Genomic DNA, 22,373 nt, shown 5'->3' on the forward strand with positions numbered 1-22,373 from the left:
TAAAGACTATTTTACCAGTCAACGGTGGACGAGTCTATTTTGTCACTTGTGGGTTAGTTTTTAATTTCTATCGGAAAGCGGTTGCTTTGTTTCAACTAAGGATTCATTTGAAATTGTTTTCGAGAAGTTAAAAAGTAATTTTGAGAAGTTTTAGGTTAATTTTGATATTTGGTAAAAATTTAAAAAAATTACATTTCACAAAACTACTTGATTCTACAGCAGATTTTAAAAAAAATTAAAAAGACGTAACTTTTTAAAAATTTATTTTAAGACTTACTTTTATATTTAATCTAATTTCATATATATCCTCATATATACTACAAAAATTTAAAATTGTCTTTATTAATTAGGAAATAAAATCATTAATTTTAAAGATAACAAAATAAAAAATAAAATTAATAATATAAATATTAATGTTGGTTATTAATTATTGTATTTATTTATAAATATTTAAATCAATTTTAATATTTTATTTAAAATTATGTCTCATTCAGTTATTTATATTATGAAATAGTTTAACAATAAGTTGTATCAAACACATTTAACTATTTTTAAAACTCACAATACCTTTATAAATAAATTTTACTAAATATTTAAACTAATTTTTTACACAACTAATTATTTTTACAATATATTTAATAATTATTATTTTTAAAAGGGTAAAAATTTTTTTAGTCCTTATATTATGAGGTTAGTATCCATTTAGTCCTTATATTTTTTAAAACACCTCAAAACGTCCATGTTGCTAAATATTGACACTCATGTCATTATTTTTTATTCTTTTTAAGTTGCTTTTACAATATTACACTCTTACAATAATATTTTTTTTTATATTCATAAAAATTAGATTATCAAATTAAACTCAAAAAAAAAGTATATATTAATTTTTGTGGAGGCTCACTTATGTCTAAAAAATTAATATAGTAAAAAATTACATTATCAATTTTTTTAGAAAAATTAATATTTTATATATTTTTTGGTGTTAAACTAGTATTTTTTTCTTTTTATTAATGTCTAAAAAAATTATTATGATAGAGTAATATTATAAAAATAAGTTAAAAAAACAAAAGATAATGGTAAGAGTGTCAATAATTTAATGGTAATGATAATTTAAAGTATTTATAAAAATATAATGACTAAACAGACACTAACTTTAAAATATAAAGACTAAATAAATTTTTACCCATTTAAAAATTATAATATTATCACACTGACTCTAAATGTGATTTCGAGTGAAAAGGAGATGGAATCTTGAGATCACTTTCTCGGTAAGGGTAACATAGTCTTTAGAAGTGAATAATTGGTTATATTTTCGATTGTTATCTGAAAATTCAAAATTTGGTCATCTGCGTAAAAGGACCTAACATTTTCCGCTCATAGCCATTTCAATTTCCACTGAGAAGTGACCTGATCTGGAATAAGCAGGTGTCCCGAATGGATACCAAAACAGCAGAACGAGAAGATAATCGTAAGAGAGAATGGTCCTTACAAGACTTCGAGATTGGGAGACCTCTCGGCAAGGGCAAATTCGGCCGCGTCTATCTCGTCCGGGAAGTCGAGGTTTCACTTCGTTTTCTCGCCAAACTAATCCTTCTGTCATCTTTTATTTATTTATTTATTTATTTTTTTTGGGGGAGGGGGGGTTGCTGGTTGTAGAGCAAACATCCAGTGGCATTGAAGATTATATTCAAGGAGCAAATTGAGAAGTACAAAATTCAACATCAATTGAGGAGGGAAATGGAAATTCAATCGAGTCTACGTCACCCTAATATACTGCGTCTCTACGGTTGGTTTCATGATGATGAACGTATTTTCTTGATTCTCGAGTACGCTCATCGCGGTGAGCTTTACAGGGAGCTCAGGAAGCACCGTCGTTTTACCGAACAGCAAGCCGCCACGGTGATTACTTTTTTACCATGTTTGTGTTTTCTGTTTTTTTAAAATAAATTAAAAATATGGCTTATTTTCGTTGTGTGAATTTCAGTACATTGCGAGTCTTACTAATGCGTTGGCTTACTGTCACGAGAATCACGTGATTCATAGAGATATTAAGCCTGAAAATCTGTTGCTTGATCATGAGGTATACTCAGTAACCCTTTTGTTAATTTTCCTAAATTATTCCAATTATTGTTATTTTATCATAGGAGAATTTTAAACTTCATAAACTGATATGACCGGAATTGAAGTTCTGACTCTAGGCTGGGGGGTAGGTCCTGGTGGGGAAGTTATAGACACATTTCCATACTGGGACCTTTATGTGACTCATCATAGCAAACAATGTCTCCGTCAGCCTTGCTGGGATCTCCAAATTGCATAATTGTTTTACAAGATCAGACACTCTTAGGGGATCTAGTCTTCCTGGATTCCAGCTCATATGTCTTTAAATACATTCTTTTAGGAATGTTATGTTCATGTGTTGTCCTGGATTGGACCAATTTGACATTTTTAAAATAGTGGATTTCCATGTAGTAGTTTTATTGCCATGTGAATCTGCTAATCCAAGTTGATGAGATTGTTGCCAATTATTTTTTCAGGAAAAAGTCATCCCAAAGCCTATTGTCTCTTTTTATTAGGCAGAAGTCTATAGTAGAGGGGCTTTGCTTTTGTTATGTGCTACTTCTAATTTTCTGAGGTTCCTGCACACACAACAGCCAAATAATTTTTATCAGAAAGAAAGTATGTCTTCAAGTTCGTATAATCATGTCAAAATTTTGTTACTGAATCATGTTTTGCAAGTTTATACTTAAAACATTGGGACACATGTACTCTTACCAATTGTCCTTACTTTTGTTTAATGTTTGCATGTTTTAGCACAATGATTATATGCATGACTTACGGATTTCCATGTAGTAGTTTTAGCACAATTATTTCAACTTTTTGTTTTTATGACCTTTGGCAGCTACAGAGCTCCAATCTTTTATCGTGATTCCTTTATCCATAAAACTTTGACGGCACGGGGATGTGCACTCAGCACACACACCCCATTATAAGATGCTATGTGCTTCTAAATGGTTTAGTTGATTTGCTGTGCCTTCACATATATCACATTCATGAATAAATTAGAGCAGGTATTTGGATTTGTGTTTGAATGTTGTAATAATTGCAGGGTCGATTGAAAATTGGTGATTTTGGATGGTCGGTACAGTCAAGAAGCAAGAGACATACTATGTGTGGGACATTAGATTACTTGGCCCCTGAAATGGTGGAAAACAAAGAACATGATTATGCTGTAGATAACTGGACGTTGGGTATTCTTTGCTATGAGTTCCTCTATGGTGCTCCTCCATTTGAGGCAGAGAGTCAAAAAGACACGTTCAGAAGGTGAGGGATGGTTGTTGGAGTGCTTAATCAGTATGATTCATGTATTTTGTGAACTAGATTTTAAGCATGAATTAAGTTGTGTTGCACAGGATCATGAAAGTTGACTTGAGCTTTCCTTCTGCTCCCAGTATCTCTGCTGAAGCCAAACATCTCATAAGCCGGGTAAGTTTGTCCTCTACCATGCGAACCTAAACTTTTTGCAGAAATCAATTGTGCAGTGAATGGATTCTAATTACATTTGTGACTATACAAACATAAACTTTTCAGCTTCTAGTGAAGGACTCCTCCAAAAGGCTTTCTCTCCAGAAGATTATGGAGCACCCTTGGATTATCAAGAATGCCAACCCTAGGGGTACTTGCGATATATAGCATTTTAAATTCTGAACTTAATATACTACCCTCCTTGTTTATACTGAAGGATTTGGCTGTGTCCTGTGGATAAAGCTTAAAAGGGTAAAATCCGGACTTTCGGTGTGTTAGACTGATGTGATAGCCAACTACACCACAACATGTTATTATTACATGCCATTGAAGCCGTTGAATTTATTTCATTATACTGCATCTTGATATTGATTTCATCCTTTTAAGTAGTTACTTTGTTACAAAAATCAGCCCGAGACTAAATGAATGTTCTTAAATATCGAAAGCTCTCAAATCAACCAACCTTTTTACATCTTGCAGTGCACTGTCAAAGGATTGAATAGGTTGCGGCAGATTCTGCAATTGTTTTAAACAACAGTTTTGTTGTCTAATTTATAACTTGACAGAAAGCCTCTATATATCATACAGCCCCTCTATTGCACAATTCCATCAAAGAGGCATAATAAGAACTGTCCCTCTAACAGGTTCATCAACCAGTTTTCTATTGCCACACAAGAAAGATGGTTAAGTATATATCTTAGTTCACCAGAAACATAGTTGTTTTCTTCAAGAAAAGCACTTTAATTCTGATAGCTATTGCAAAAGCCTCAAATTGATTGTCTTTGTTGGATGTGATGGTAGTGTCACTGATGGTAGCATCTGCTGCTGCTAGGACTTCTTGTTGCAACTTGAGGACTTTTTGGGACTGATATACAGAGAATGCTGTCTGAGGTTGCAGAATCTGCATTGGCAGATGTGATCATTGTGCTAGGCAGAAAAGGACTGCTGGTAGTGTCAATGGAAAAATTTGGAACTGGATTTTTAGGTTCAACACGCTTTTTGGCACCTCTATGCATTTGCATTTCACAGTACTTCTGATTAGGAATGGTATCTCGGCTGTGCCGCCACTTCTTCCCATCTGTTCTTCATTTGACATTTATAGAGGCAATGGATTTTAAAAATCTGCAACAATTGAAGCACGGAACAGAATAATCCAACAACCAATCTCCAAATGTTAACCAAAAAATTCAAGAAAAAAAATAGAAACTAGGAATTCAAAACCACCAAACTAATCACAAAGTAATGTCAAAGTTCTATTCTTTTCCCCTGACTACATGGATAAACCATTGCAACGCATTAGATCAAGTGCATAACAGCCCTACTGAAGTAACCAATCATCTTAACACCTTTAAAAGCCTACAGACATTGCAATCCCATACAGCCATAAAGCTCCAAATTGCAATCATCTTCACATCTTCCTTCTTGTTGCAAAAAAATAACAGATAAGAAGGATTTATATAAAGCAAGGGAATGAATAATTTGATCTGAAATTCAGCTAGAAATTACAAAATGAACAATTGTAATATTATCCCTAATGCTAGAATCCAAAGTGTCAGGGTAATCTACACAAGAATTTATCAAGAATCAGTGATGGAATACCATAAGCAAATTTATAGTTCCCCAAGAATTATTTGTAATTAATCATTCCATTAATATAAGTGCAAGAAGAACATCCAAAATGTCAAGGGTTCAGTCCTAAAAATATAACTTCAACACTTTTCGGAGAGAAGCCAAATCCTGCAGATGCATTGTTTCCACTTTTGCTGCATCTGATGGTCCTGCTCACATTGTTCTTCCTGTTGATGTTGGAGGTGGTGGTGAGGGTGTTACTAGTGGTGACGCTGGGGCCACTGCTGGGGATGGAAAGAATCATGCGGTTGCATGAGGGGATGGGATTGGTGTCAGCAGTAGCATTTATGCAGTCAACACCATCATTGTTGTAATGTTGTTATCACTATGGGGGGTGTTAGTAATGATGTGTGTGGAGGTTAGTAATGATGGCTTTCAAATTCTGAGAATCATTGGGTGAATTTGTACCTAAAAGATTTGCAATCTGAGAAGCATCAACATACTTCTGATCAGGAACTGAATTCTTCCTGCATCTCCATTTATTTCCATTAGTTCTTCTGCACCTCCCCGGTTCTAGATCCATCACGATCCTATGATCAACTTTTCGACCAACTTTCCCAACCAAGGCCTGCAATTGAAACTTGAAGCAAATATACAAAAATTAAATTCAAAGACAGAGCAATATATAATCATTCTCTAATAAATACATTCTCGTTTTGTTAAAATAAGTGTTAATAAAATAAAAAAACATAAATTTTAATATACTGATAGACAAAAATTACGATCTCCAATAAATATATTTTTTAATATTTTATTGACATTTTCACTTTAGAGATGTTCTTACTACAAACAGATTATATATATATATATATATGACAAATAGGAAGTCATCGGTGGAAATACATTTATCTTGTCAACCGTATGTCTAATTATCTGTAGAATCTAACCACATTTGTGTTCACTTATATAATAATTGTGAGAAAAAATTTAAAATATGTAGCATGTTCTATCAGATGGTCCCATTAAACCTGTCCTACCTATGTTTTTCTCGTCACATTAACTATCCCAAAATGTGTGTCCACAACTCTAAACATATTATAACTGGGAAATATACCCCATTTTGAAGTTCATCATATCATCCAACTTATTTCATAGAACCAATGTGCAAACACGTAGTTTGGCTATTAACATAACCTAGCTAATAATAATAAGAGACCTGAAATTATCATAGAAAAATCAAATTGCATATCAATGTTCGTCAACAAAATTGATCATATTAGGCTAAACGCATCCCGTTTGTATTCTTCATGTCGAATGAACCATCTTTAAAGAAAATCAGAAGAGTAAAATACTTACGGCTGGGATATAGATTATAAACACTACTGGGATCAGACCCAAAAGAGCTAGCAACTTCCCTCCACATGGGCATCAAAACATGACAAGGAACAGGAAGCCCAGCTTTCATATGCTCAAAAATAAGAACTTGTCTTTGAAACTCGGAAAACTGAGCAGGCGTTAGCATTGGGTTTTCGCATTTGATTGACGCTGATCCATCCTTCACTGTTTTCTTTTTTCTCCCTTCCATCACCACCGCCGCCGCCACCGTCTGCTCCTCCTCCTTTCTCTTGTGGGTCGCACCACCACCTTCACCACAAAATGGATGAAGGAGACATCAGGGGCTCCACTGTCATAAGAGCTTCACCAACGGCTATTTATTTTCGAGAGTTAAAAAGTGTTAAGCTTGAAGCACAAGCAATAAACAACATTGCTTGCTAAAACAATGCAAATAAGATGAGTCTTGAGAGAGAATTTATAAAACACACCGCAGAGAACGTTTAATTAATTAGTTCAGAGAAGCAGTAGATTCTTTTTTTTTTTAATGAAATTAAGTTTTATAAGCATAAGTAACCTCGTTTGACATGCCGCGTTGCTGTTTTGAGACTTCAGAGAGGGAAGCGAGTACTGTTGGCTGCTCGCAACTGAAAAATAGCGGTTGTCAGAATTTTTCCGACAGCACTAGCCTTTGTAGTCCTCACAGCGAAGAAGTGGGTTTCACTCGCGTGTCTCTCACTATCCAATTCTAGAGCGTCTACGTTTCATTTGCGATGCGTTCCACGCGCCTTGTCAGATTGCTTGTCCGTCATTGGTTTGCAAGCATGAGATATCACGCCACCTGCATCTGCCAGCTCTAGTTAGTATGTATTAAAAACACTTATAAAATTCGAATCACTGGGGTGTATTTAGTCGTATACTAATCCGCTCTCCTATGGGCTGAGATTAGAATCCCGTAAGCCCAGCACAAATTTGCGGAGCAAACATCAATCTGTTCGCACGTCATCTAATTTTTATTTCCCCAATTTTCTTGTGGTCGTAAGCCATAATTCCAGGGCCGCGAGCACCAAAATGTGGACCATTTTCAAATGATGGAAGAGTGTAGAGAGTCACGTGGCATCTAATATTTAGTTTCCATCCCTGATATAAATATATATGGTGAATGACTGTTTGGTGATACAATGTTGCAGACATTATGAGCTCGCACCAGATCCACTTTCAAAGATAAAAAATAATGAACCTCCAATCTCAGGACAAAACTGTATTAAAATTGTTGCTCGGTACCCCTCCTTAAAACGTTTTGTACCAAAATGGGTTAACATCTTTAAACTCCTGCCCTTGGGCTTGGTCAAAGAGTATAAACTTGTTCATGAAGCAGATTCCGAAATTACTACTTTTACCAAATGAAGCTCAACGTCCATCCAACGATATTTGTGCTATGAAAATTGGATTAAAATTGACCAACTCAAAACAAATTACAGCAATACTTGTGTGCACGGATTCTAAGGCTCCACTTACAACTTCGAAAAGCATGCTAGTTACAATATAGTTATCAAATATTATTACCATAACTACTAAAAACAGCAAACTGGGACTGGCTAAGGCCAGCGGCCCTATAGCATTGTCACAACAAGCTCAACATTACAATTGGCCAATTGCCCAGCAATTTTATGAGTGGAAAACTTACGTGGAAAGTTGTAGCAGCTGGTTTCTTGAACCTTATCCATATTCCACAATATCAATAAAAAGCCAATTCAGTGGCAGATTTATCATTTATGCCCAGTCAGTCACCGACTCAAAATTCCCCCCCATTAGTCCATTACATACAAATTAGAACTCACACAGAAAAGTAGCTTTAATGAAATTGCGTGTTCCAAAATTCAGTGTGTATTCTAATTATTCAAAATCAAAACTACTGATTAAGGTGAAGATTAGGGTACCTGATGGTCCAGTCCCATATCAACAAACGAAGGGAAGCACCTATCGTCACATTTACATAGGAGTCGTTGACCTTCCTTTCCGTTGGAGTCGCCTCATAGGTGATGGGACAACGGAATTCGACTTTCCAAATTCTAACCATGGTTTATACTTTATAGCCGTTACCCCCGACGCAACTGAGTGATAATTCACCAACACAAAAGCGAAAGAAGGTCATTCCTGTCATTTAACCAAAAGAAGAGAACCAAATAGCCGTAGCATATGATTCTGCTACCACATTTCCAGCTGTGATCAAAGCATACCTGCCTCCTCACGTCACATGGCCCCAAGTCCCAATGGACCCCAGTCCTTAACCATAGTTAAAATTTAACCCCTAACTCTCGTTAAATCCCAACTCCCAATCCTTTCCTCTTCCACCATATTATTACTCCTGCTCTCTGATAACCAATCAATCACTGCTTGTCTTCCAAATTCGAAATTGATAGCATCATCCACAATGAGCACCGTCTTTCTCTTCCTCACTCTCTCTTTACTCGCAATTACCATTTCATCAGCCCACAACATCACCGACATTCTCAAAGACTTTCCAGAATACTCCCAGTTTAACAGCTATCTTACCCAAACAAAACTAGCCGATGAAATCAACAGTCGCCAAACAATCACCGTCCTTGTCCTCCCCAACGGAGCTATGTCTGATCTCACAGCCAAACACCCCCTCTCCGTTATCAAAAGCGCACTTAGCCTCCTCGTTTTGCTTGACTACTACGACCCACAAAAGCTCCATCAAATTTCCAAAGGCACCACTCTCAGTACCACTCTTTACCAAACCACCGGAAATGCCCCTGGCAACTTAGGTTTCGTGAATATTACCGATCTCCAAGGTGGCAAAGTCGGCTTCGGCTCGGCTGCTTCTGGCTCTAAGCTCGACTCCACTTACACCAAATCCGTTAAGCAGATTCCTTACAATGTCTCTGTCCTTGAGATCAGTAGTCCGATTATTGCGCCCGGAATCTTAACGGCTCCCGCTCCATCGGCCGACGTTAACATTACGGCGTTGCTTGAGAAAGCTGGGTGCAAGACCTTTGCCAGCTTGCTTGTCTCCAGTGGTGTGATTAAAACTTTTGAGTCTGCGATTTCTAAAGGATTGACTGTTTTTGCGCCGTCCGATGAGGCTTTTAAGGCAGCTGGCGTTCCTGATCTGACCAAGCTCACAAATGCCGAGGTGGTCTCCCTCTTACAGTATCATGCAGCTAACGGCTACAATCCAGTGGGGACATTGAAGACTACTAAAGGCTCGATCTCCACATTGGCCACTAACGGTGCAGGAAAGTTCGATCTGACTGTGACGACAGCCGGTGACTCGGTCACTCTTCACACAGGAGTCGACTCGTCGAGACTCGCCGACACGGTGCTTGACTCAACGCCGTTGGCCATTTTCACTGTTGACAATGTGCTTTTGCCAACTGAGTTGTTCGGAAAGGCGCCCTCTCCAGCTCCAGCGGGTGAGCCGGTGGCTGCTCCGTCTCCCGCTCCAACCGTTGCTTCTCCCGGTCCTGCTCCAGTGACCGTCGAGGCGCCATCACCTTCGGCTGCCTCACCTCCGGCTCCGCTGACGGAGACGCCTGGGGGAGCGCCAGCTGACGCGCCGGGCTCAGTGGAGAATAGCACCACCGACAATGCTGCTTTTCACGTGAATGCTCCAGCATTGTTCGCTGTACTCGTTACGGTCGTTTGTTCGTTTCTCTTGTCCTGATTGGTAATTACGCAAGTCTGTTAATTTTTTTTTTTTTCTCCTTTTGTTGTTATTAGAGATTAGAGAGGTTTATTTTTAATTTATTTGGGATTTTAATTTATGGGATGAGACGGTGCGCATTTTTAGCAGCAATGGAGAGTGACGAGTGAGTGAGAGTGAGAACAGTGGGGTTTGTCGATTGTTGATGTTTGTTGCAGTTTTTTTTTATTTTTTTAATTTCTATTTTTACTTTTTTTGTTTTTGTTAGTGTTGTTTGGTTTTCAAGGTGTAACGCATTCTATTATTTTAATTTGTTATTTTATTGGTTATTGCGTTGGATGGTGAGAAGCTCACGTGGCGAAAGCGATGGACGGCTCTGTAGGTTTTAATTAATACATTGGGACCACAATTACAAAGTATGGTATTTTTAGTGTTGTCATCGATGGACCGATACATGTTCCCAGGAAACCTTGATTTGTTTCTGTCCGGCGAATGACAATGATTCCCATCGAACAACAAATTTAAAAAACAAATTAATTTCGCTTCCAATTTGTTACTTAATTATGTTACTTGGGGGAGATTTGCATTTATGTTGAAATAACTTATGAATGATAATACTACAGCCACAATCAAACATTTTTGTGGTTTGACTAGATTGGTTAAAAATGTAAAAAGAAATTATAAAAATAATTAGGTGAAAGTGAGTTACGTGATATTTTATTCAATTAATTCATTTATTTCTAGTTTGTAAAAGATTGTGTGCAATTGTTGAATCAGTGTTGATGACTTATCTCAATAATTTGAAGGGTCCAGCTACTATACCCATGGGGTTTGGTACCTCATTCTTTTGTCTTTTTCAGATCCGCCTATTGAGAGTTTGTATAATGGTTAGATGTGGTTATTGGGCTATTAATATTAAAAGCTCTTGTTATTAATGCAAAATAAGAAAAATAAAAAATTTTATAATTATGACATATAAGTCCACAATATTTTATTTATTTTTACTCTATTGAATTAGGTTTTCAATTCAATGACTTGTTCTTACATTTATTAATATCTATTTAAATTAATAAATTTACTTATTAATTAATATATTAACTTATTTATTACATAGTTAAACTATGTAAATTATTTACTAACCACAGTTGATGATAAATATAAATATGATTTTTTTTTAATTTAACACAGTAATCAATTTCCTTTCACCCATGTGAGCAGGGTTCAAACTCCATATCTTTTTTTTTTTTTTCAAACAAGAGATTTTATGTGTCAAATAGATGAAATACACAAAATACGAAAATAAATTTAATTTGATATTCTATGTAGGTAATGTTTATTATTTTTTATAACATAATATTTAATTAACATACTAAATTATTTAATTATGTAGTTAAAATATTTTAATTTACTAATAATAATAAAGTGTTAGTTTATGAATTTGTAAAATCATTTTTTTTTGTTTGAGCAATGAGTTTGTATTTTTGGTTGAGTTTTTGTCCTAATATAAAAGGAGTAAATTTAATTGCACACTTAAATAAATTTAATTAAAATTTTGTCCTGAAAATCGTGGCTTCCATAAGCATTAATGCAACTGAAATTTTATAGGTGTGGGACTAATATGTAAAAATTTTAAAAAAAATATTTTATTTTTATTTTTATAACAAATTATAGGACTCCATTATAGTTGACCTTAAAAACGGCAAAAAACGGTACCACACCCCTGTTGCAAAGTAGTTTTGCCTTAATTTGAATACAATTGCAAAGATGTCTGTAATTTTTCTTTTTTGAGGTTTAAGTACATTAGAAATACTTAATAAATACACTATAGATATTTTATAAACCATAGGTGGCCTTTTTTCTGAAATCTAAAAGATTTTAATTAGTTGCGAATTTATTTTTTTGTGTAGAATTGCAAAAAGTAAATATTAAGTTGTATTTTTGTATTCATACCTTTACAAGTTATAACTGTTAAACAAATAATAAACATATCAAATAACTCAAATAAGATAATATATTATCATAACATAAATAATATTCAATTGAATATAATCCTTTATATTTTAAATTAATATATGTTAAAAAATTTTATTGTAGTTTATGACGCTCTTATATGAAAAATATTTATAAAAGAATTATAAAGATAAATAATGCTAGTGTGAAGAAAAAAAAGATAAAAATAATAATAGGCTACAATTGCATTATCACAAGCTAATAAAATGGGTAATAATGCTAATTATTGAATTTTATTTGGGTAAGGATGAAAATTAATTAATTAAATAAGGATAGTTTAGAGAATATATTTTAATGATATTATTTAGACTTTTTTATAAAACAAAAGGATAAAAAAATTAGATTAATAACTGAAAATTTTTATTAAATTAAAAATAAATAGATTTAATAACTTAATTGGTCATTAAATAAAAAACAAACAGTCCCTTAGTCTTATTTATTTTTTACCAACTCAATTAAAGTATATGTGGTTTTGTAATGATAAGTTAACGGATATTATGATTTTCAAAATAAAAATAATAATTTTGAATGCGGATCCAAAGACATTATCATCAAAGTCTTTTTTTTTTTTTCTTTTTCAAACAATGATTAATTGAGTAAAAAACTAAAATAAAAAATTCTGATTAAAGGGTGGGTAAAACTTAATTACTATTCTTAATCTATTCATTTCTTAAGATTCGGATGATTAATTAAATAAAATAAATACTCAGTTAATTCAAATATACGCGGACATATCAATACGATAATTGCATTTGTGTAAATTTCTACGCGTGAATAATAAATTTTTATACTCAGAACTTTCCCAATCCATTAATTACTGTACAAATTCTACATAGAGATTTGTGGAGATTGAATCTAGTGTTGAAATTAAGTTGAGTAGTGTTTAAATTTTTATAATCTGTGTGCGTATATTTATACCACGTTAAAGATTTAATCTTATTTTTATCTAATAATATTCAAACACGTAACACGATATTATCGAGTGTGGGGGGCTGCTACAAAGGATAAAGCGGCGGTTGGAGGTTAACGCCTTGAAACGGCGACGTCTTTACGTATTTCCAAAGTCCCAAATCTCAGGCAGTTTCGTACTTCTATGACTGCAAATTTACCCCACGGATGAGAAGGAAAAATCCCCCTTTGTCACCAGGAAGTTGAACAATAAAGAATCGCGAGCCGTTGCTGAGAACTGAATCGAGCGACCATGGCGACCGAGCCGCCTCGCAGCAGCACCACTGCAACGACCGTTCCACAAGAGAAACGACACCGTTCAGTCTTCGACCTTCCCTCGAATTTCTTCGATTCTTGTCGCTTACTATCTCCTTTGGCAACATCAATGTCTGATAATGATTCCCGCCCCGCCGCAGAAACTCTAAAAGTGATCCATGATTGCGAGGAAGAAGATAACCGCTCCATAAACAGCGTCGCTCTAACTAGGTGGACCTGTAATACTTGTAAAACCGAGTTCGAGTCTCTTCAGGACCAGCGCTCGCACTTCAAATCCGATGTTCATCGTTTCAATGTAATAAAACATCTGCCTCTTATGAATCTTTGAAACAAAATTGCTATTTTTTTTCCCTCCTTTTGTAAACTGCCTCTTATAATCCTATGTTCACCGTTTATTATGTCAATTGTTTTCGATAGTTGTAAACTACAACTATTACGTGTGCCACATTGATCTTTTTCTTCCATTATTAAATGGTCATCAATTGTTGTTTCCTTCTATAGTCGTGGTGTGTTTACTAGATTGTTTTCTGATAATAGGTGAAGCTAACCATTGCTGGTAAGGACATTGTGAAGGAGGAAGATTTTGAGGAATTGACATCTGATTCTCTTAAAGACTATGATGTATCGAGTATATCTGGCTCAGAAGATGAAGCTGATAAGTTATCCTGCCGCCATGATCCACGTGGGGAGTCAGTTCCGAGTGTTAGGACGAAGTTGTTTATCCGCCTTCAGTCAGGGGAGAGAGTTTCATTTTGGAAGTGTCTTATGTTGAATGAGTCTGAAAGTGTTTCCTATGAGGATGATAAATCATTTTCTGTCAACGACGAGGGGTGCTTGAGTGTGAGTGAAGTGATTGAGAGATTGAAAAGTTTGACTTGTGAGCCTAGGGATGGTACTCATCTCAGGGTTGTGTTGCTTGCAAGTGGTGGCCACTTTGCTGGCTCTGTGTTTGATGGTAACTTGGTTGTGGCTCGCAAAACATTTCACAGGTCAGTACATTTTTGTCTACTGCTGTTTGAGCATTTTATTTCCACAAGTTAGAAAATGGGACTGAAGAACATTGATCCAAACCTAGTTATGAGATATGCTTAATTATTTTTGCTTTAATTGTAATTAAATGATTTATCTGTCTTGTAGATATGTGGTGAGGGCCAAGGCTGGTAAAAAACAGTCATCAAAAGATGCAAGTGGCAAGGCTGCGAATTCTGCCGGAGCTGCTCTTCGACGGTATAATGAACTTGCCTTAAAGAAGGTATGAAGTACTGTATCTTTTGAGTTTGTTTTATTCACTTGTATGTATATTTCTTTACTATATCCAAATGGAGCAATATGAGGAAACATATTGTTTCTTATTCCTGGAAAGTGGACTAATTATTGTCTCACAAACATTCTAGGATTTACAAGAACTTCTTGCTTCTTGGAAGCCTTATTTTGATGCTTCGATTTGTGTTTTCATTTATGCCCCTTCAACTAATCGTCAACTGCTTTTCAATGGGGATAAATCGTATTTTAGTCATCAGTGTTGTACCATTCAAAATATTCCGCTGGCTGTTCGGAGGCCTACACTCAAGGAAACCCAACGTGTATACAGGCAACTGACACAGGTTGCCTATGAAGTAGATGAGAAGGATATTTCGTTGGAAACTTGTGAGAGCTCGAGAATAAACTCCATTAGCAATTGTGACCCAGGCTCTAGTAAAGAAGACTTAGCTGATAAATTGGATCTCAAGGAAACATTTGAAGCTTCTTCAAGTTGCAAACAATATTCTGAACAGTGTTTGTCAAGTGAGAGTGAAAGTGAAGTTACAGGCATAACAACATCTCTCCATGAAGCAGCTCAGTCTAGCATTGCTCAGAAAGTTTTGGAACTCCTAGAACAGGGTCTCGATCCTTGCATCAAGGATGAAAATGGGCGCACTCCGTATATGCTGGCTAGTGAGAAGGAGGTTAGGAATACTTTTAGACGGTTCATGGCCTCAAACCCTGATAAATGGGATTGGCACGCTGCTAAAGTACCTAGTGCATTGACAAAAGAAATGGAGGAATCCCAAGCTGCTAAACAGGTGTTTATTGATTTTCCTTATGGTGGGCAGATTATTTTGATTGTCTTCTAATAAATTATTGTAAAATGAATAATTGAGATTATTGATAAAATTGGTTATCCTCTAATAAATTATTGTATAATGAATAATTGAGATTATTGATAAAACAAGAGAGAAGCAGACTGTCAATGATTACGGATGATTTACTTTTCTTTGTGGATGTTCAGGCAGAGAAGGATGCCAAGCGGAAAGCAAGAGCAAAAGAATTGAAGAAATTGCGTAAAGCAAGAGAAAAGAGGGCAGCACAGGTGAGCATCATTCTGTCATGGTCCTGATATTTCTTAAAAGATGCCAGGGAAGATATTTTTCATCCCTTAATGTTTATGCTTCTTTCTGTTGACTGGATTTTCAAAAACTGATGCAGTAGTGTGGGGTTATTAAATATTAATTGATAAGGTCAATCTATTCATCTTATATTCTCTTTTCCCTTTTCCAATTTTTAATAATTGTTTTCAAAGGAAAAAGGGCAGAAGGGTTCAAGGGGAGGGGTTGGGTGGAAAGTTAGTATCAGATATTTTGTGCATAAGTTGGACTTTGAATGTGCACTTTTTGGTTTTGTCAGATAAAAAATTAACATTGTCATTGCTACTGTTCATTGTGCTCATAGCATGGTTTCTGTTTCCCATTTATTGATCTGGTGACCTCGGCAGTTTGATTTGAACTAGTTATCTGAATACACAGGCCCAGGCTGCTGAAAATGCTGCAGTTGCAGATAACCAATTGACACCATCCTCCGTTCTTAAGGGAGAGGCCCAACTTCGTGGATTGCACATCTCCAAAGAGGTTAGATTAGAATTTTCTACAAATGATTATATGATGGACATTATTTCACATGATTTTGAGATTTTTCATTAGCATATCAATTTTAAATTTGACTATTTTGTTCTTTCATCTAGCATTTTTTGTTGATTTGGCTTTCAGATTGCCTCTCTTTCTATGCCATTTTACTTGTTCATCGCTTCATGAATTGTAAAATGGTTTCTTTTTCACCTTACTAGGAGGAGCTGAAGAGATCACAAGCTGCTGAAAGGGAGAAAAGAGCAGCTGCTGCTGAGAGGAGAATGGCTGCAGCTCTAGCCCTTAATGCTCAAGGCAGTAGCACTAGCGTTGCACCTAGTACTTTACAGCCCAAAACTGGCTTAGCAACTGATATTAACTGCTCATGTTGCGGTGCATCATTGGCCGGCAAAGTGCCTTTTCACAGGTATAATTACAAATACTGCAGCACATCATGTATGCATGTGCACCGAGAGGTCCTCGAAGATGGATAACATTTAAGGTACCTCTGTTAATGTTATCACCTTTCTCATTGTTCGAGTCTCATTGGCATTGATTGGTATAGTCAATTTTACAATTTGTTAAAACTGATACCATACAGAATTCAAGAAATAAATTCTATTTATATGATGCCTTGATTGCTGCAAGGGGCAGAGAAGGGGCGAACGAGCCAATATTATTAGAGAAAATAAATTGTTATTTATGTTCAGATCTTAAAAGAAGAGAATTTTGGAGTAGATACTCTGGCAAGCAATAATCATGAGCTATTGAAATTTCGTGACACCGTTCTAGTATTGCCAAGGCCAAAGAACAAAACACTTTAGCCTACCGATGAGCTGAACCACATTAAGCTAAAGAAAATATATATATATAGGAGATGAAAACAGATCCAATTTCTGATCATGAAAATTGAGGGGGCGAACCGCGAATGAAGATTGAACATGAAATCCATCCACAAATCGTTTGCGTGATTTTCCATTTCTTCGTTTGGAGGCACAGACTTTCCACGCGTCTCAGGTCTTCCTTTAACCGCATGCAATCCCCATTACTTTCCACGCGTTTCAGGTCTTTCTGTAACGGCATGCAATCTCTATTAATGGGGTGTTTACTTATGGGATTGGGGATAAGGTATATATACTTATGGAATTGAGGAATTAAAATCAAGCGTCAGAATGCTTTATAGATTTTAATTATTATCAAGTATGGCAAAATTCTTTACGGGTTTGGAGCTCATGGATCTCACCCTAAATTGGGTGAATTTTAAATTAATTTTGGGAAAGGGGTGGAGCATGGAGAAAAATAATTCTTAAAATCTTAACGAGGTAGGGTTTTGTTCTGTATTTCTCATCCCACCACCACCCAAATCCCCATTATATATGAATTTTTTTTTCAATAATTTTTGTTTTATCAATTACAATGTTGGCTAATAAACTTTAATTTTATGTTTATCTAATATAAATAAGTTATAACTAAAAGAAAACTCTACATTATAATACTTATTCAATTTTAGAATATTGTTATGTTTTCTTTTCTCTTTTAAGGTACTGTTCTTTTTAAACATTTTTAGTTCTAATATCATTTCAAGATATTGTTTCAACCTTTTGTATTTTTTAAATAATTTAAATATTTTATAATATAATAATAATTTTATTTAAGTCCTTAATTTGTAATTCACTGAAATCATTTATCTATATATACTGTAAAATAAGTAAATGAAGATGGGGTAGGAAATGAAGGTAAAATTTTTAGTGGGGTGGGAAATGAAGGTAAATCTCCCCACCTCTACTTATTATTGAAAAATCAAAATCCATAATGAGAATAATCATGGTGTTTACTTGTTAACATAAAAAGAAAAATAGAATGAAACAAATGGGGTCCATATGTTTTTGGATTAAAGAATGGAAGTTTGATTCTTTATGGAGTTGAGGATAAGGGAATCAAGTTTCCATCAATTGAACTTTCCATTTTACCCAACTTAACCTAAATTTTAAATTTTCACTTTTATCCTTAATTAAAATATTATTATATTATTGTTATTGTTATCATTCTCATTCTTATAATTGTTGTTAAGAACAACAACAAGAAGAAGAAGAAGAAGAAGAAGAAGAAGAAGAAGAAGAAGAAGAAGAAGAAGAAGAACAACAACAACAACAACAACAACAACCATATAGCAAGAGAAAGAAAGAAAGCAAATAAGAGACATATTGTGTGTAGAGAGAAATTTTATTCAATCTCTTGTTTGTTATTCACACTTCCAAGTGTATACAAATAAGGAGTAAAAATCTCCTTTTATAGTGATACAACCATAAAGTAGTAAGTAATACATCATAATTATGAGAGACAACAATCCTTAAATTAAGGAGATAATGTGAGTTATAAGAGATGAAAAATTGCTTGTGAGGAGATAAAAGAATGCTTTGATGAACATCCACATAAATTATAATTATTTCATAACAAATAATAATATTTTTTTAACACTAATAAAATTATTATTAATTAATTACTATTGTTACTATTTTAACAATACTTATTTTGAATAATAATAATAATAATAATAATAATAATAATAATGAAAATAATTAATTTATATCATTTTAATAATCTGTAACAATTCATTTCGATTCCAAATATAGCAGTGCAATTCATTATGATTTCAACTAAAATAAATAATTTATATTTATTTTGTTTTAATTTATTTTAATTCAAACCCATTTCAATTACCCATTGAAAAATAAACTATTAGAATATTAAATCTCATTATGCTCTATATATAGGCTTTTAGTGTCATGGTTTTTGTATCAAACGTCTACAACTAACTCAATTGGCAATAATCATGGTGGGTTTATTAATCAGTAATCGGAATGAGAAATAGGAATCAGAATAAACTGTTTGCTTTAACTGTGAGAATCAGAATTAGAATGAGCTGTATTGTCATTGATGTGTTTACTTTATTTTAGAATCAGAATGGATAGTTGCAAGTTACTAAACTGACCTCAATTTGTTATTGTTATAATAATAATAAGAAGAAGAAGAAAGAAGATAAGAATAAAATGAAAATTTCAAACTCTAAGTAGAGATAATACAGTCACTTTAGAGAATGAAAATCTCATTTTCACCTCCTCTCATGGGAACAATCATTCTCAATTTTATGTATAGTCCACCACTTTGATTCCTCTATCTCTTATTTAAATAAGTAAACTCATCATTTATTCATATTTCTTAATGTATATTTTTATTTCCAATAAATAAAGACGCCACAACAGTTTTTTTTTTTTTTTAAATAAGAAAAAAAATTGAAGGAATCGCTCGAATCAATTCATAAGTCATAACGGGTCTATTTTCCTGTTTTCAAGAGTGACCTGCGACCACCGTTAAAATCCTTCAAAGAAAAACAAAAGAGCGGTATATGACGATGTCGTTTAGTAGCGACATATCAAAACTCTTTTAATTATCAAGAAAAGGTGCAGTTAATATTAACGGCGTAGTTTAGAAAGTAAAACAGAAACGGCTTTAAGTAAAGGTGCTACACCAACGGCTTAATGACGGCGTCATTAGCGTTCAAGGACAATGGAATTCATATAAATAATAAATCCGCTCCCGGGTCTAGATTTTATAAATTCTGAGCTTTGGTTTGGCGTAGGCGGTAAGATGGTGAGTTTTTTTTTTTGGGGGGGGATGATTTCATCAAGTAGCTCTTTTGCATCAAGAAAATAACTACATTTCTTAAATATTTTTGCTTTTCAGTCGGTAACTCTACACACTAATCTGGGTGATATTAAGTGCGAGATTGCTTGCGACGAAGTCCCTAAGACGGCTGAGGTTTGTCTTTGTCTCATTCTGTTTGTTTCAAATTTCAATGTTATAATCAAAGTAAAGATTGCGAAGAGAAGCGAATTTATTTCTCTTACAATTTTTGAATTCACTTAAACCTTAATTTCAATCGTGTTACTTGATTTTGTTTTACGTACATGCCCATAGCTCCAATTTTGTAGGGTTTAAAAGATTCCTTGTGACTTCAACAAACTTCCTGGAAATGACGTGCAAATCGATGCACCGTTTAGCTTCTAATTTATGTTTACAATTTGATTTTATCATTTTTTTTCCTTTGCCGAATACTATATCTCATAGCTTCAGTTAGGGTTCGCTGCTCTGGAAACAATTAAAAGTCCGCAATAAGTATGAAAATGCTGTGCCAACTAATCTTGTTTCAGCAGGTAACATGCTTGCTTATGATTCTCGTATTAAAATCTTTTGCAGAATTTTTTGGCACTATGCGCGAGTGGTTACTACGATGGGACCATTTTTCACCGGAATATTAAAGGTTTTATGATTCAAGGTGGAGACCCAACAGGCACTGGAAAAGGCGGAACAAGCATATGGGGCAAGAAGTTCAATGATGAGATAAGGGAGTCCCTCAAGGTATAATCAATTGCTTGGTGCACTTTCTAGACTACATAAATTATGCTACAGTTTTTGCCTCTTTGGTTGGTCGTGAATTTATAGTTCATGAAACGACCTGCCCTGGATTGCGGAAGGATCATCCTTATATACAATTCACAACTTAAAACACGGCGGAAGCGTTAAAACTAATAAACTTTAGAATCTCTATATCTCTGTGTTCTCTGGCCAAAGACAGATTGGCAATCTTTCCACTAGTGGACAAGCTAGGGTGCTTCGCATGTTCAAGTGTCAGGGAATAGAGCAGATTATTTGGGTGGTGGAGCCTAAGTCCTGTTGTTCTATTGGTTAGACTATAAAACTCATAGTTTAGTGTTTTGGATATTTGATCGTCATCTTCTTTCCTTCTTGCCACTTCTCCCTAGACTGCATTCACAAGTATACTTATTGTCATAGCAAGGTTTATTTAGCAGCGTTATCATGATCTAGAGATATCAAGCTTCCGAAATTGGGCCCTGAGGATGCTTGTGAAGTTTGGTTTGTTTGATTTATTTGCTACATAATTTCACGATATCTAAAAAAAAAAAAATAATAAAATAAATAAAAGATTGCATATCGTATGGCATCCTTTCGGCTGATGATATTTTACCAATGATCTTGTATATTTTTCCCGCCTTTTTGCAGCATAATGCTAGAGGGATACTGTCAATGGCCAATAGTGGCCCTAACACTAATGGAAGCCAATTCTTCATCTCTTATGCAAAGCAGCCCCATCTTAACGGATTGTACACTGTGTTTGGTAGAGTAATTCATGGGTTCGAAGTTCTTGACCTTATGGAAAAGGTACGTTGTGATGGCATAATCACTATTTCTCTTAAAGAGCTGTGTTGTGATCCTATTTCGTGTGCAACTTGTTTACTTGATGCTGCTTGCAACACATCCACTTCCATGAAGTTTCATACTTGATGTGTGTTGTCACGTTTTAGTATTCTTTCCCTTGTTAGAGTTAGCATCACTGCCTATTTTTTTGGGTTTTTGCAGGCTCAAACTGGATCAGGGGACCGGCCACTTGCGGAGATAAGGATCAATCGAGTTACCATACATGCTAACCCACTTGCTGTCTAGCTTTGTCTGAAAATTTCTTGTTGTATAACATTGTAAAGAGGCTTAGTGTGGAGTGGGAACAGTGACTTACGATTAAACTCCCAGTAGACTCTGTACATTTTTCTTTTCCCAGTTATGACTATGGGCTTGAAGGAAGAAGTAACCGCAGAATTTTATGTAGCATCAAATGGTGAGATTGACGATTGAGAAACGTTAGTAATTTAAATCTTGTTTTCATTCTTGTGGGTGTTGCTTGATTAACGTGCTGTTGAGGTTAGTTGGTATCAAGCTTTTTGAATGTCATGGTTGATTTCCATCGAAGGGTTTTCATTCGCTGAATGTGTCCAGACTACCAGTCACAAGGGTTAGGGATTCAATTCTCTTTATTTATAGGGCTTTTTAATGTTCTCTTAGTTTTCTCTGAAGAGCTCTTTTAACAAGAGTCAAGTAATTCCTAAACTTGATGTAAGAATAAATGACTGAAGAAACAGCTAAATTTGTTCATATAAAAGATCTTTGTGTGGGTGCTATTTAGCTAAATAGGAAAATCTCGTGTTTGAAAATAAGAGAGCTCATAAAAATGTGGAAGGAATTGAGTTGCTGAATAAATAGAAAAAGGTAGAGGATTTTTCCCCCTAATTTCGTTTTGTTGTGCACCTTAGAGG

General features: G+C 34.8%; 5 protein-coding genes across 7 annotated transcripts; 4 read left to right on the forward strand and 1 right to left on the reverse strand.

Annotated features, from left to right (window-relative positions):
* The first annotated feature begins 1,377 nt into the window (after positions 1-1,377).
* On the forward strand, positions 1,378-3,879 carry LOC18048480 (serine/threonine-protein kinase Aurora-3). 2 transcript variants are annotated; one of them, XM_006445161.2, is made up of 6 exons: positions 1,378-1,560; positions 1,657-1,899; positions 1,985-2,080; positions 3,107-3,321; positions 3,411-3,483; positions 3,589-3,879. In XM_006445161.2, exons 1-6 carry the CDS (start codon positions 1,435-1,437, stop codon positions 3,688-3,690), a joined length of 855 nt encoding a protein of 284 aa, XP_006445224.1. In that variant the 5' UTR covers positions 1,378-1,434; the 3' UTR covers positions 3,691-3,879. The 2 variants fall into 2 exon arrangements, with proteins under 2 accessions (XP_006445224.1, XP_024044084.1); XM_024188316.1 differs by lacking the exon at positions 1,985-2,080.
* A 150-nt stretch (positions 3,880-4,029) lies between these two features.
* LOC18048481 (growth-regulating factor 12) lies at positions 4,030-6,944 on the reverse strand. The gene is made up of 2 exons (XM_024187602.1): positions 6,444-6,944; positions 4,030-4,605 (listed from the first exon to the last, which is right to left on the reverse strand). Exons 1-2 carry the CDS (start codon positions 6,674-6,676, stop codon positions 4,326-4,328), a joined length of 513 nt encoding a protein of 170 aa, XP_024043370.1. The 5' UTR covers positions 6,677-6,944; the 3' UTR covers positions 4,030-4,325.
* A 1,823-nt stretch (positions 6,945-8,767) lies between these two features.
* Positions 8,768-10,432, forward strand: LOC18048482 (fasciclin-like arabinogalactan protein 10). The gene has a single exon (XM_006445163.2). The coding sequence runs from the start codon at positions 8,858-8,860 to the stop codon at positions 10,112-10,114; it is 1,257 nt and encodes a 418-aa protein (XP_006445226.1). The 5' UTR covers positions 8,768-8,857; the 3' UTR covers positions 10,115-10,432.
* Positions 10,433-13,063: 2,631 nt separating this feature from the next.
* LOC18048483 (ankyrin repeat and zinc finger domain-containing protein 1) lies at positions 13,064-16,925 on the forward strand. Of its 2 annotated transcripts, none has more exons than XM_006445164.2 (7): positions 13,064-13,622; positions 13,865-14,316; positions 14,465-14,579; positions 14,722-15,390; positions 15,597-15,677; positions 16,111-16,212; positions 16,428-16,925. In XM_006445164.2, the coding sequence occupies exons 1-7, from the start codon at positions 13,305-13,307 to the stop codon at positions 16,698-16,700; spliced, it is 2,010 nt and encodes a 669-aa protein (XP_006445227.1). In that variant the 5' UTR covers positions 13,064-13,304; the 3' UTR covers positions 16,701-16,925. The 2 variants fall into 2 exon arrangements, with proteins under 2 accessions (XP_006445227.1, XP_024044547.1); XM_024188779.1 differs by having other exon boundaries at positions 16,351-16,438.
* Positions 16,926-19,746: 2,821 nt separating this feature from the next.
* LOC18048484 (peptidyl-prolyl cis-trans isomerase CYP18-1) lies at positions 19,747-21,948 on the forward strand. The gene is made up of 5 exons (XM_006445165.2): positions 19,747-19,857; positions 19,951-20,025; positions 20,464-20,625; positions 21,289-21,447; positions 21,646-21,948. The coding sequence occupies exons 1-5, from the start codon at positions 19,855-19,857 to the stop codon at positions 21,727-21,729; spliced, it is 483 nt and encodes a 160-aa protein (XP_006445228.1). The 5' UTR covers positions 19,747-19,854; the 3' UTR covers positions 21,730-21,948.
* The last annotated feature ends 425 nt before the right edge of the window (positions 21,949-22,373 follow it).

This window comes from Citrus clementina, unplaced genomic scaffold, assembly GCF_000493195.1.
Source record: "Citrus clementina cultivar Clemenules unplaced genomic scaffold, Citrus_clementina_v1.0 scaffold_3, whole genome shotgun sequence".
Taxonomy (NCBI): domain Eukaryota; kingdom Viridiplantae; phylum Streptophyta; class Magnoliopsida; order Sapindales; family Rutaceae; genus Citrus; species Citrus x clementina.

Coding starts and splice junctions, on each gene's coding strand:
- LOC18048484 (XM_006445165.2), top strand. Junction 20,026..20,463: donor AAGTCCCTAAGACGGCTGAG/GTTTGTCTTTGT, acceptor AATCTTTTGCAG/AATTTTTTGGCACTATGCGC. Junction 21,448..21,645: donor TTCTTGACCTTATGGAAAAG/GTACGTTGTGAT, acceptor GGGTTTTTGCAG/GCTCAAACTGGATCAGGGGA.
- LOC18048482 (XM_006445163.2), top strand. CDS start 8,858: ATGAGCACCGTCTTTCTCTTCCTCACTCTCTCTTTACTCGCAATTACC.
- LOC18048481 (XM_024187602.1), bottom strand. CDS start 6,676: ATGGAAGGGAGAAAAAAGAAAACAGTGAAGGATGGATCAGCGTCAATC. Junction 4,606..6,443: donor AATCTATATCCCAGCCGTAA/GTATTTTACTCT, acceptor TGTCAAATGAAG/AACAGATGGGAAGAAGTGGC.
- LOC18048480 (XM_006445161.2), top strand. CDS start 1,435: ATGGATACCAAAACAGCAGAACGAGAAGATAATCGTAAGAGAGAATGG. Junction 1,561..1,656: donor ATCTCGTCCGGGAAGTCGAG/GTTTCACTTCGT, acceptor TGCTGGTTGTAG/AGCAAACATCCAGTGGCATT. Junction 3,484..3,588: donor CCAAACATCTCATAAGCCGG/GTAAGTTTGTCC, acceptor TAAACTTTTCAG/CTTCTAGTGAAGGACTCCTC.
- LOC18048483 (XM_006445164.2), top strand. CDS start 13,305: ATGGCGACCGAGCCGCCTCGCAGCAGCACCACTGCAACGACCGTTCCA. Junction 14,580..14,721: donor ATGAACTTGCCTTAAAGAAG/GTATGAAGTACT, acceptor CAAACATTCTAG/GATTTACAAGAACTTCTTGC. Junction 15,678..16,110: donor GAGAAAAGAGGGCAGCACAG/GTGAGCATCATT, acceptor CTGAATACACAG/GCCCAGGCTGCTGAAAATGC.